At 42.4% G+C, this 13,055-nt stretch overlaps 1 protein-coding gene across 1 annotated transcript in view; it reads left to right on the top strand.

Annotated features, from left to right (window-relative positions):
- Positions 1-13,055, top strand: part of LOC139662346 (CUB and sushi domain-containing protein 1-like) — a 107,241-nt gene that overhangs the window by 22,770 nt on the left and 71,416 nt on the right. The window contains exons 6-12 of the mRNA XM_071541005.1: positions 4,097-4,213; positions 4,475-4,588; positions 6,485-6,580; positions 6,871-7,074; positions 7,802-7,926; positions 8,051-8,147; positions 11,893-11,997. Of these exons, the coding sequence (XP_071397106.1) occupies positions 4,097-4,213; positions 4,475-4,588; positions 6,485-6,580; positions 6,871-7,074; positions 7,802-7,926; positions 8,051-8,147; positions 11,893-11,997 (858 nt within the window). The remainder of the gene's footprint in view (positions 1-4,096; positions 4,214-4,474; positions 4,589-6,484; positions 6,581-6,870; positions 7,075-7,801; positions 7,927-8,050; positions 8,148-11,892; positions 11,998-13,055) is intronic.

Below are 13,055 nucleotides of genomic sequence, written 5' to 3'. Positions count from 1 at the left end.
TAGCCTTTAGTGTCCAGTGTAGTTTTAACTATGCATCTGTTATCATGATAAATTATTTTAATTTTTAAGTTCTAATTAATTACATACATTTTACCCATTATAACCATTTGTTGAGCCATTTGAAACAAATAGTATTCCAAATACAGAGGCTCATAAAGTTTCACAGTTAATTAAACAATTAACAGGGCAACATGTCCCTGCATGGACATTAAAATGTTGTTTTTTTAAGGACATCTAAATTAAAGGAAATTCATGAAATTCTCTCCCTCCCTCCCTCTCTCTCTCTCTCTCTCTCTCTCTCTCTCTCTCTCTCTCTCTCTCTCTCTCTCTCTCTCTCTCTCAGCTCCCTTTTATCTCTGTCAGTTTATGAATTCCAAGGTGTGGGTGGGTGTGATAGCTCTTGTTGAAAATTTTAAATGACTGACAGGCAGTGGCACCAATCTCATATGGATAAGGCAACAGAATGAATATGGAAGGACAGACCAGGTGTGGATTACATTTGCCTCAGGTCTGTGGAATACACTTTTCCGGACTACTACTGGAGGAAAAAATCATGAATAATTTTATCGTGTCACCGTCACTCCCTGACTGGAATTACCTTGTTAGTGAGAATGTCTTTAGCTTTTGTGTGTCAGCTGAGGTACAGTAATTGTAAGAATTGTAACGATTCCAATAGATTTAACGATTTGAAGACATCTTCTTCATGCTGAAACTGCGCTACACACAATGTTTGTATGTATTTTGATGCTATAAAAGATTTGCTTACATTTGTTTACAACTAAAACCTGCATTTTGTGCACTTTGAGTTATGATGGGTTATGGACTGGATGGGTTACAAAAAGATTTGATTCCATCATCAAGTCATCTTTAAGATTATATGTAATATGCATATAATATCCAAATAAATTATTGGTTATATGTGTAAGTCTTCAAGGTGAAACACATTATGACTAATGATATGTCTTTCAATAATATTTGTGTTTGGCTACACACAGAGAGGTGGGGTAAGCAGGAAAAACACAGTCGACTAACACATTCAGCTGTCTGCATTGTCATTAGACAATGAAATAGAAAGAACTAATGCTATAAGGAGTAGAGAAAGACAGGTAGCAGTGTCAGCCACTTAGCTGTACCCTGCAAGTACCTGGGTGGATTGTGGTTTTTTGGGGGGGGTTTTGTACGCAGACAATAGTATTATAGATACACACAGCACATCCAGGACTGGTGGGAATTACAACTGCTGGCTGGCAGTTGCAATTGCTACATAAGGGAGTTGCCACTATTGGCTGGCAATCTCAGCCAAGTCTTAAATCTTACAATGTTACAAAATGCACAATGTTAGTTAATATACACAGTGCACTGAGTTTACTGTTTAGCACAGTGCAGGATGGCAACGCCCCCTGGTGAAATCAGAGAGAAGCCAGAAGTCTCATGCTATGATGAACATGCAAGGTGTCATCTAGATGACAAGGCTAGTTTTCTGAGGTCTCAAGGAATTTTATTCTGATGAAAACAGATTGCCTCTATATTGTGTATGCAGCACTCACTCAAGAGTTTGTGGTGATTTAAGTTCTCTTCTGTGGGTAGTTGGGCTTGCTCTAAAGATTTTGTTTATGGCCCTTCAAAAAAGCTCCCGGAAGATCTACAGCACAACTCTCAAAGTTCAAGATTTTTCAAAGAACTACTCCTGTACCTTCACTACCGCCCCAAAGCTCTGCTATGTGTGTGTGTGTGTGTGTGTGTGTTCATGTGAGAAAACGAGACATAGAGAGCAAGAGATAGGACTTGCAAAGTGTTTGTGTGTGTGTTATTATGTGCGTTTGTGTGTGGATGATCAAAGCGTGTGTGTGTGTGCCAGAGAGAAAGAGAGCGACTTCCATAGTGTTTTTTTGCATCTGTGTATGTGTGTGAGTGTGAGTGATCAAAGCACCTGTGTGTGAAGGGTTTTGATAAGGCTGACACCTGAGCCTAGAGCAGCACCACAGGGGGATTGTGGGTAGATCAAGACAAGACCCCCAGACCTGAAGTAGTGAATGCAGAGCAACTTAACAAGAATCAATCCAAGAAATATCAATCAATATCAGCGCACAGGATCAGGAGAAGAGGAGAGAAAGGGGGTGATTACAGTGATGCTTTAGGACAGAAGAAGAAAGGGAGGAAGGAAGAGTGGGAAGGGGGGAGAGCGCTGGGGAGAAGAGAAAGAGTGGGTGATTACAACAACTGTCTAGCAAGGGAATAGAAGACAAACCAAGTTTTGCTATACTTTTCATTCTAAGCGTGTAAATCTGTTTTTCTGAGCAAGCCATACCCAAGAATACAAAGATACGCAAAGTTACACGAGAAACAAAACACAACAACGAGAGGAGAGTCCGGAAGAGGTGAGAGGACGAGACATAAGAATGCACAATGTGTGTTTGTTTGTGTGTGTGTGTGTGTGTGTGTGTGTGTGTGTGTGTGTTTTGGTGGCGGGTTGACAGTGATAGATGTGCTGGTTGATGCTGTTTTCAACACACACACACACACACACACACACACACACACACACACACACACTTACACTAATTTCATTAACCTCTTAATTCTGCTGGCCTGACCTTCAGTACACATGCACACATACCCATACACATACCACATTCACACACTCGATATGTACCTCTCTTGGGGCTGCTGAAGATGGCTCAAGCTACTGTTAGGTCTGCTTGTACTGGGTCACACAATAATAGATGGGATTAATCGGCTATTTTACAATTGCAATTTATTCATACTCATACAGGAGATAACGCACTCTGCTCTTGCTCAGCACCACATATATTCATTCACTGAAGTTTTTATCCTGCTGGATTGTTGTCAAGAGAAAGAAACTACTCTGATGAAGGTCCAGCAGGACCGCCATGTCAATAAACAAATCTATGTACTGCTGAGCAATAGCACAGTTCCACATTTGTTTTTCAAGTTTCAAGTTTGATATGAAACTACCTAGTACTACCATTCCAGTGTAGCTGCACCTCAGGTGCTTTGTCTGTGCAAATATATCTTTCTAGTTACTGATACTCAGAGGAAAACCCAAACTTTCTGATGCACAGTCTGCTTAGCAAGCTTACAGTTTAGTGGCTCTTCTCTACAGTATGCAGAGCCATCCACGGCCTACCGTAAGGTCAAATAGGTTTAAATACATTTCCTGAATTAAACATAATGTACCATGAGGGAATGACAATTGAAAAGAATGCTGCTGATCACATTTAGGTAAACATCTGTATATCTTTGAAGGACATTATCCGCTTGTTGCCAAACATGGTATTTGAATACATTACATCCCCAGCACACACACACACACGCACACACAGTACAGTGCTGGGCCCAAGTGACATTTTTGGACAAAATGAATTTTCTAAACTGCTAAACTAAACTACTTTCAAGCCAGCAGCAGCAGTTATTTGGGATTTCTGAAAAATAGATCAGAATAATAGATTAGGGTGGTGGTACACTAGACAGTTTTATGTGCAATGGGCGATGCTCCCAGCAGCAGGCAAAAAAAGAGACATACATGGTCAAAACCTAAGCGCTTCCTTGCAACATGATGTTTCTAAATGATTAAAGCAACAATGCAGAGGAAACTATTTGGGCACTGTTGCCAAAAAAAAGTTGCTCTTTATATTGCTGTGTTAGCTCAGCAGTGGCTACAGCTGTACAGTGGGTTCTTATGAAATACCTAGGTCTACCCAACCCAAGCTAACTAAACTGAAACTGTGTCTCTCTCTGACTCTCTGTCTGTCTCGCTCTGTCTATTTGTCTACTGTGTCTCTGTCTCCCTCTCTGTCTCTGAAAACTCTACAAAACATGCTACCAGAATCTAAAATGAGAGGTACAAATTTGTTGTGTGCTGAAGATGTCAAATATTTGAAGTTTATTTAAGAAAATCAAAATGAAAGGAAACTAATTCTCTCTCTAAAATGTTGCTTACTTGATTTATTCTGAACTTCCTTGAACACCTACCTGACAAAAAACATTTGAAAATATATGAACAAATTGTTTCAATCTCTCTCTCTCTCTCTCTCTCTCTCTCTCTCTCTCTCTCTCTCTCTCTCTCTCTCTGTAGCTCCATGTGGAGGGCAGTACAGTGGATTGGAAGGAGTTGTTCTGTCCCCAAACTATCCTCTAAACTACACTACAGGACAGACATGCTCCTATTACATCACTGTTTCCCCACAGTTTGGTAAGTATACATATATACATCATACATGCTTACACACAGTACATACTGTACATACAATACATACATGTTTGTATCTAAATATATGTATACAGAGACACACACACACACACACACACACACACACTGGGTACTAGCTACAAGCTGACAAGCAAACTTATGACATACAATGGCCATTTTTAATTGAAGCGTCAACCCAAAAACAATTCTATTCTCTTTTTTTTCTTGTTGTTTTTTATCTTCCTGTCTCTCTGTCTTCTTCAGTGGTGTTTGGTCAGTTTGCGGTGTTCCACACAGCGATGAACGACTCTGTGGAACTGTTTGATGGAGCCAATCAGAATGCTCGGTTGCTCAGCTCGCTGGCTGGGTCACACTCAGGTGAGTCTCCTATGGGATCACACTGCTGTCAATAACAGTTTATGAATGTTTTTTGAACAACTCTCATTCATTTCTAAAGTCTTAAAGAGTTTTTTCTGCCGTTTTCCTTTTCTTTGTGCTCTCGAACACATCTCTGAAAGGGAAAAAATAATGAAATCGTCTGTTGGAAAGCAGCTCTTGGGGGCTATAGAACACAGCACCAGTGGTCGTTATCACAATTTATTTGACAATGATATATTTAGAGAAAATCCATTATGGGTTATCTTTACAAGAAGAAATCAGCAGTAGAAAGTGTCTCAATGGGGCTATAGAATGTACAGCAGCACGATACTCCTAAACACAATCCTTCCTGGGTTTCCTTACCTTTAAATTTGAGCAATCCCAACTATAATACTTGGGCAATATTTTGAGGCAGTGCACAGTATTCCCTTCAGCATGGATGGATTGGAAAATAGGATGATAACCAATGTGGATGGACGGACAAAGTGTGTTATATGGAAATATTGCTTGTCGTAGTTATTTGCCAAAATTTGCTCACATAGCCTCAGAATTATTCTTCTTTTGTGTATCGAGGATTGATGTTTAGTTTCTTATTCTACAAATTAAGGTTTTTTTTTTTGCGATTTTATCTTTATTCTGTTGTGTGCTTCTATAATTAAGATGTTTAATGAAGGATGGGAACATGACTGTCCATGAAAGTTTCTTTCAGCCATCTTGGGCAATACAATTTCATGATGAACTCATCAATCAAAATTCAACAAATTAAAAATCTTGGAAGTTTCAGGAAAATGCAGTGCTGCTTTTGCAGAATGATTAATAAAGTCAATATCAGTGTGATTTCCTTAAATGAAGAAAAAATGCTATTAGCTGTTTATTTTGAGCATTTCTCCCTCTGAGGCGCACAGAGCTCATGTTGTTTACCAAAGCTGAGTTTCCTACAGCAAACTCTTTTATTTTCCGATTATGTTACACTAATTTTAACTAACTTTAACTCTAAATGTACAGAGCTTTTTCTAGTTTTACATTATTTTTGAAGTCATTTTACGCCTTTGAATGGACTAGTGAGCTAATTTCCTTCCTCTACCGCGGAGGATGTCAGTTAGTACAATTTGGTAACTGCAGCAACACACAGTGCGTTTTTTTGCTACTGTCCAACTAAGTTAGTTCAAAATAAAGCGAGCCAGTGTGCATAATGTAGATGGGGCGGCTTATCCCTTTAATTTAATTTTGGCTTGACTTTCCCCTTTCGGCTGAAACTGGCAGCAAAGAATAAAACACACCAGGCTTTATAAAACAATGTTATCTGCATCATTACCCTGCCCCACACACACACACACACACACACACAGACACACGCACACAGGCACACACACACAGCATTATACCACATTGCTCCAGCTAACTGACTGATTATCCTGACACACAAACATACAGTATTAACACACATAAATGCATAACAACATAACAAACCAGCACACACACACACACACACACACACACACACACACATCCCAACACAGCTAAGGATTGTTGTAAATGTCAGCCACACCATGCCATGTTTTACTCGTTTATCACTGCTACTTCATTTACTTATATGTGTATATTTGTGTATAAATCTGTGCGTGTGTGTGTGTGTGTGTGTGTGTACGCGTGCTTGTGTTTGTGTGTGTGTGTGTGTATGCGCCTTTTTGTGTGTAATTTCTGTCTGCATTTACCTTTCAAACACAAACCCAGTGTTGTGTTTGAGAGACAGAGAAAAATAAGCTGTTTCTATCATTAACATTGAGTGTGTGTGTGTGTGTGTGTGTGTGTGTGTGTGTGTGTGTGTGTGTGTGTGTGTGTGTGTGTGTGTGTGTGTGTGTGCGTGTGTGTGCGCACGCGTGCTGTGTGTTCCAGGAGAGACATTGCCATTGGCAACTTCCAATCAGATCATGCTGCGGTTCAGTGCCAAGAGTGGCCAGTCGGCTAGAGGCTTTCACTTCGTCTACCAAGGTAACACACACTTTCTCTTTCTCTCCCACATGTATATACACACACGCACAGACACACGAAACACACACAGACAGGGACATTCACACTCTATTTCACACACGCACACACACACACACACTCACACGCACACATACACTCACAAGCACACTCACATGCACACACACTGTATCATATTCAATTCAGAAGTTCAGCATCAGAGCTTCAATACTTTCATTATATTTATCTTTCTTCTTCTTCTTGCTACTATTATTATGATGATTATTATTATTACTGTTGTATTGTTATTGTAGCTGTGCCTCGGACCAGTGACAGTCAGTGCAGTTCAGTGCCGGAGCCTCGGTACGGCAGGCGGATCGGTTCTGAGTTCTCAGCTGGTTCTGTGGTTCGGTTTGAGTGCAGTCCAGGATATCTGCTGAAAGGGTCGAGTGGCATCCGATGCCAGGCCGTGCCAGGCGCCCTGGCACAGTGGAACGCAACTACGCCAACCTGTATAGGTAAGGCCAGCTGTCTGACCAGCTGTCCGCCAACTATCCTAACCCAACTTAAATATACAGCTCACAGTATTCACACCTTTTACTTTTTGCATCTGTTCTTAGTTACTTCAAGATGCATTTATTTGGGATTTACCTATTAATTGCTCTATTCTAACAAATAAAAAAGGAAAATAATATCTGTGAAAGCATTAAATTTAAATAAGTGAACATACACTTTTACATACACTAATAGTTTTTCTGTGAATGTGGAACAATACTCAGCGATGCCTATAGCTTCACCCAAACAGCCTTGACTGGTGATTTAAAACTACCTTGTCCACTGAATATCCAAAGCTTTACTGAAACAACTTCAATTCTCAATTAAATTACATACCTGTGTATGCTAAACAATGTTATTCCACAGAGAAACTTCTTTAAATTTTCAAAAAAAATAAATAAAAATGTTTTTCCAGTTCCTTGTTGTGGTAATTTAACTGCACGACATTCTCTCTGCTGAGTGTGTGCCGTATCCAAACAGCTTCAACAGTCAACACCACAAATTTATACCAAAAATTATGTTTGTTACCATATGTTTCCTCTCTTTGGTTCCTTGTAGCGGTAATTTGAGCACCACATTGTCCCTGGGTATACAGAGCTTTACCCAAAACAACCTGTCCTATCTGATAATCATTATTAATACATTTTGTATTACCTGCAAATAAATAGGTATTCTATGTGTTACTTCTAGTTCCCTGCAGTGGCAATCTGACCGAACGTCGTGGCACAATACTTTCTCCCGGCTATCCTGAGCCTTACCCAAATAGCCTCAACTGTCTGTGGAGGATCCATGTCAGTGAAGGGGCTGGAATACAGGTACACATATATATATATATATACATATACATATACTGTATGTATATGCACACTGACTGTGGAGGATGCACATCAACACATCTACAGCAATTCTGGTTATTTATTTTGATTGTTTGTTATTTAGATCCAAGTGATGACGTTTGCTACCGAGCACAACTGGGATTCTCTAGAGATCTACGATGGAGGAGACATGACAGCTCCGAAATTAGGGTCATTTTCTGGTATGACAACACGCATGCACTCACGCGCACACCACACGTGCACGCACACACACACTCACACACTCACATACACACAGGAGATCTATGATGGATGAGATATGACAGCTCCTAAACTATAGATACACACACACATAGATAGACAGACAGACACATACACACACACACACATACACTGGAGATCTATGATGAATGAGATATGACAGCTCTTAAACTATAGACACACACACATACACACACATACACACTGGAGATCTATGATGGATGAGATATGATAGGAGAAAGATATGGGAAATCATATATATCTTAAATATTTTCACAAAGACGTACAAGTCAGTGAGAGGAGAAAAAGAGAGGAGGGAGGGAGAGGAAGAATATTACCAAGAGGTCAAGGGAAGGATGGTAGAAGAGAGAGAGAGAGAGAGAGAGGGAGGGGGGGGAGCCAGGGAAGGATGAAGAATGATCTAACCTTTAAGAATTTCCCAGTGGGGTTTTCCCTGTGACCTGCCCCAAGCACATACCTGTCACATACCTATCACACATAGAACAGCCCTCCCATAGGGACACACACACACACACACACACACACACATACACACACACACATGCACAGACAGCGGCTGCCCCGAAACAATGCCCCTCTCAAGTAGGCACACCAGGGAGCTGCCCAGTATAACCATAGTGATCTGGTGTTGGCCACTAGACAGCTTCTCTGGAGCAGTTGACGGTTAAGTGCTTGCACCCAAGGGCACTTAAATGGTAGCTGTCCATGGAAAGTGGGGGAGGGTCAGCTGTTCCCCCCTCATCTGGATGGGACAGGCCACCTTTTTCTGGGAGAGAACCATGGCCTCAGACTTGGAGGTGCTGATTCTGATCCAAACGCCTCACACTCAGCTGCAAACCGCTCCAGTGCACATCGGAGATCACGGTCCGATGAAGCCAGAAGGATGACATCATCTGCAAACAGCAGAGATGCCACCCTAATGTCACTGAACTGGACTCTCTCCAGACCGCAGCTTTGCCTTGATATCTTGTCCATGAATGTCACAGGTAGAAAAGAGGGCAAGGCAAACCCTTGTTGGAGTACCATGGCTACTGAACTTACTTGACTTAATACCAAGAATGTGAACACAGCTCTTACTCTAAGTGCACAGGGACCAAATGGCTCGCAGTAGCGAACCCGGCAACCCGCTCTTCCACAGCACCTCCCACAGGATACCATAGGGAACATGGTCATAACCCTTTTACATGTCCCGCATGACCCCTTGATTATCTTTGAAAGGCTAAAAAGCTGATCCACTGTGTCGTGACCAGGATGGAATCCTCCTGAAAATGACAGTTGGTCTGAGTCTGCGTTCCAGGACCTTGGCATAGGCTGGAAATGGGGACCACCACCCCTGTTCAAGGGGTGGTGGTCAATTCAAGGGCACTGTTCCCAAAATCCTTGCAAAATTGGAGAGATGTGTCCCAACAATATCCAGAGCCTTCTGCGTTTCCAGACAAATCTCATACACCTTGCCACTGGGGAGGTTTCTGACTGCCCCAGTGACCTCTGCCAAGGAGATGGGCACTGACCCCCAGAATCTTCCAGCTATGCCTCCTGTCCGGAGGAGGTGTCTATTGGGTATAAGAGTTCCTCAAAGTGCTACTTCTAACATCCGACAATATCACTAGTTGAGGTTAGCATTTCCCCATCCCTGCTGAGAACAGCCTGGGCAATGTCCTGTCTCCTCCTTTTCCTCCTCACCCAGTGGTTTTCCAGAACCTCTTTGAGGCCGTCCAAAAGTCATCCATCATAGCCTCTCCAAACTTGTCCCACACCCAAGCTTTCACTTCCACAACCACCGCAGCTGCAGCCTTTCTGGCCTGCCAGTACCTCTCTGTTGAGTCCATATTCACCCATGCCAACCAGGCCCAGAAGGCCTCTTTCTCCAACTTGACAGCCTCCCTCACTGCCGGTGTCCACCAGCGGGTTCTTGGGATGCTGCTATGACAAGGACTGACCACCTTCTGGCCACAGCTTCTTGTAGCCACTTCCGCGACAGAGATCTGAACAGCGCCCGTCTTTATGTCCCCAAACTCCACCCTGATACAGGAAAAATTTGCTCCGGGGTGAGGCATTCCCAGCAAATCCTCACTACAAAGTCGATCATCAACCTTTGGACCAAGGTGCTCTGGTGCCGTGTACACTTATGAGCCTCCTTGTGTTCAGACATGGTGTTTATTATGGACAATCCATGACTAGTACAGAAGTCCAACAACAACACATCACTTGGGTTCAGATCGGCGGGGCCATTCCTCTCAGTCATGCCCCTCCATGTATCGCAGTCATTGGAACTGGGATAGCCTTCTCCAGCCTTCTCCAGCACCCCACCCGTCTTCTTTAAGAAGCGCAAGTAGTCCTAACTGCTGTTAGGCATGTACACATAACCATCAGAATTTCCTCTCCATAACACACAGCCGCATTGAGGCAACCCTCTCATCCACCGGGAGAAACTCCAACTGTGCAACAGCCAGCACAGGATTCATGAGTAGCGCCTCTCACCCTAGACAACCCCGGAGTAGGAGAGAGACCACCCCAGTATCAAGCACACTGAGCCCAACTACATCTAGTTGGTACCTCTCAACGTCACGCACCAGCTCACGCTCCCTTGCCCCCCAGAGATGTTACGTTCCACGTTCCAAGGGCCAGTTTCTGTTGCCATGGTCCACAAAATCCAAAATCTGCTCCACCCTGCCCTTTGCCTGACGGGAATTGAACTCAGCCCCTACCTTTCGTCTTGCAGGTGTTGAGCCCACAAGTTAATGGGCCTGCCCAGTAACCAGGCACTCGCCTGCGAGTGCAGCTCCCAGGCCTGGCTCCAAGAGTGGGCCGCGGTGTCCCTACTCCGGGCAAGGTTACTTTATTTCTTGCTACACCAGTCATAGGTGTCTTCTTGAATCACTATTTGTTTGGCCCTTCACCTGAGACCAGTTTGCCTTGGTGTCCCTACCAGGAGGCTAGACTCCCAACACCATTGCTCCCAGGGTCAGTGAGGTACACAAACCCCACAACCATAAGATTGCAATTCCAAGAGGGGCAACAAGCACTGACATGTATTACTATCTTAATTTCTGCCTGTCCATCTCTGCAATCGTTGTTCACCATAACATACAGCCTCCAGTTTAATGTTGCTTTTACAAAACAGTGCTATGCTATTTGTTTAAAGTAATAATCAGTGACATTTTCATATAAATAAATGTAGGGCTGCAACTAACAATTATTTTCATTGTCGATTAATCTGTCGATTATTTTCTTGATTAATCGATTAGTTGTTTGGTCTATAAAATGTCAGAAAATGGTGAAAAATGTGGATCAGTGTTTCCCAAAGCCCAAGATGACGTCCTCAAATGTCTTGTTTTGTCCACAACCCAAAGATATTCAGTTTACTGTCATAGAGGAGTAAAGAAACCAGAAAATATTCACATTTAAGAAGCTGGAATCGGAGAATTTTGACTTATTTTTCCTAAAAAATTACTCAAAACGATTAATCGATTATCAAAATAGTTGGCGATTAATTTAGTAGTTGACAACTAATCGATTAATCCATTAATCGTTGCAGCTCTAAATAAATGTCATCATCCTGCTTTTTTACCTACAAAAGCTTTTAATTTTCCAGATGAGAATTTGTGTCAGCCAGAAACTGGGAATTGGCTTAGAAAAACTCACTGACTGATTCTTGTGTATCTTTATTTCTGTCTGTTACAGGAACCACAGCTCCCGCCCTCCTCAACTCCACGTCCAATCAACTTCTCCTGCACTTCCAGAGTGACATCAGTGTGGTGGCAGCAGGTTTTCACTTGGAGTACAAGAGTGAGTCAAACCTTTATCAGATAGATAGATAGACAGATAGATAGATAGATAGATAGATAGATAGTCTACTTTAAAAAAGGATTATATCCACCAAGGTAGAAAGACAACAAAGTGAATAGGATCAGTGCCTTTTCACCAGAGCACACACATGCACACAAACACACACAGACACTCACACTAAACACACACACACACACACACACACACACACACACACACACACACACACACACACACATACACACACTCACACACACACGCTCTCACACACACACACACACACACACACACACACATCCATCGTTGAAGCCAAAACTCCAACATCAAATAACAAAAGTCAGTGACCTGAACTGGTACTGCCTGAGGCCATACACACATACCTACACACACACACACACACATACACACACACACACACACCTACCTAAAGGGACACAAACATAAAAAGACAAACTCACACACACATACACAATGTGTTTGTGTTTGTGTTTCATAGTATGTTCATGTCAATTTTTGTGCATCTGACTTACTGTACATACACATAGGTCAAAAAGAAAGAGACACACAGGTAGACAGACAGAAAGAGCAACATTCATATTGCCATGCATGCATTTACACACACACACACACACACACACACTCACCCACCCACACACACACACACACACAAACACCACACACCTGTCAGAACATAGTTGCGCTTTTCAGTCCTTTGTACTTATTTTGGCTTAGAATAATTTCTACATCATTGAACATGTCCCTGTTTGTGTGTGTTGTGCGTATGTATGTGTGTTTGTGTAGGTGAGTGCGCACGTTTGTGGCCGTGTGATCTACATTTTTGCCGTCTTTGGGAGTCCACATGTCATCACCAGAAACAAAAACCTGGAAAAGTGGTCACTTGCGGGGACAGTTTGTCGTTTCTGTGTGTGTCTGTGTGTGTGTGTGTGTGTTTGTGTGTGTGTGCATGTGAGCATGGGTTCAAGTGTCTATGTGTATGTGTAATAACTCAGCCTTCATCCTGCTGTATGTTGACAACCAACATGACTCTTTTCATGGCA

Source organism: Centroberyx affinis, unplaced genomic scaffold (assembly GCF_046629955.1).
Source record: "Centroberyx affinis isolate AG114_WGS23_722 - 3 ecotype Tasmania unplaced genomic scaffold, CSIRO-AGI_Caff_v1 ptg003767l_1, whole genome shotgun sequence".
Taxonomy (NCBI): Eukaryota; Metazoa; Chordata; class Actinopteri; order Beryciformes; family Berycidae; genus Centroberyx; species Centroberyx affinis.
This window is presented reverse-complemented; position numbering and strand designations above follow the sequence as displayed.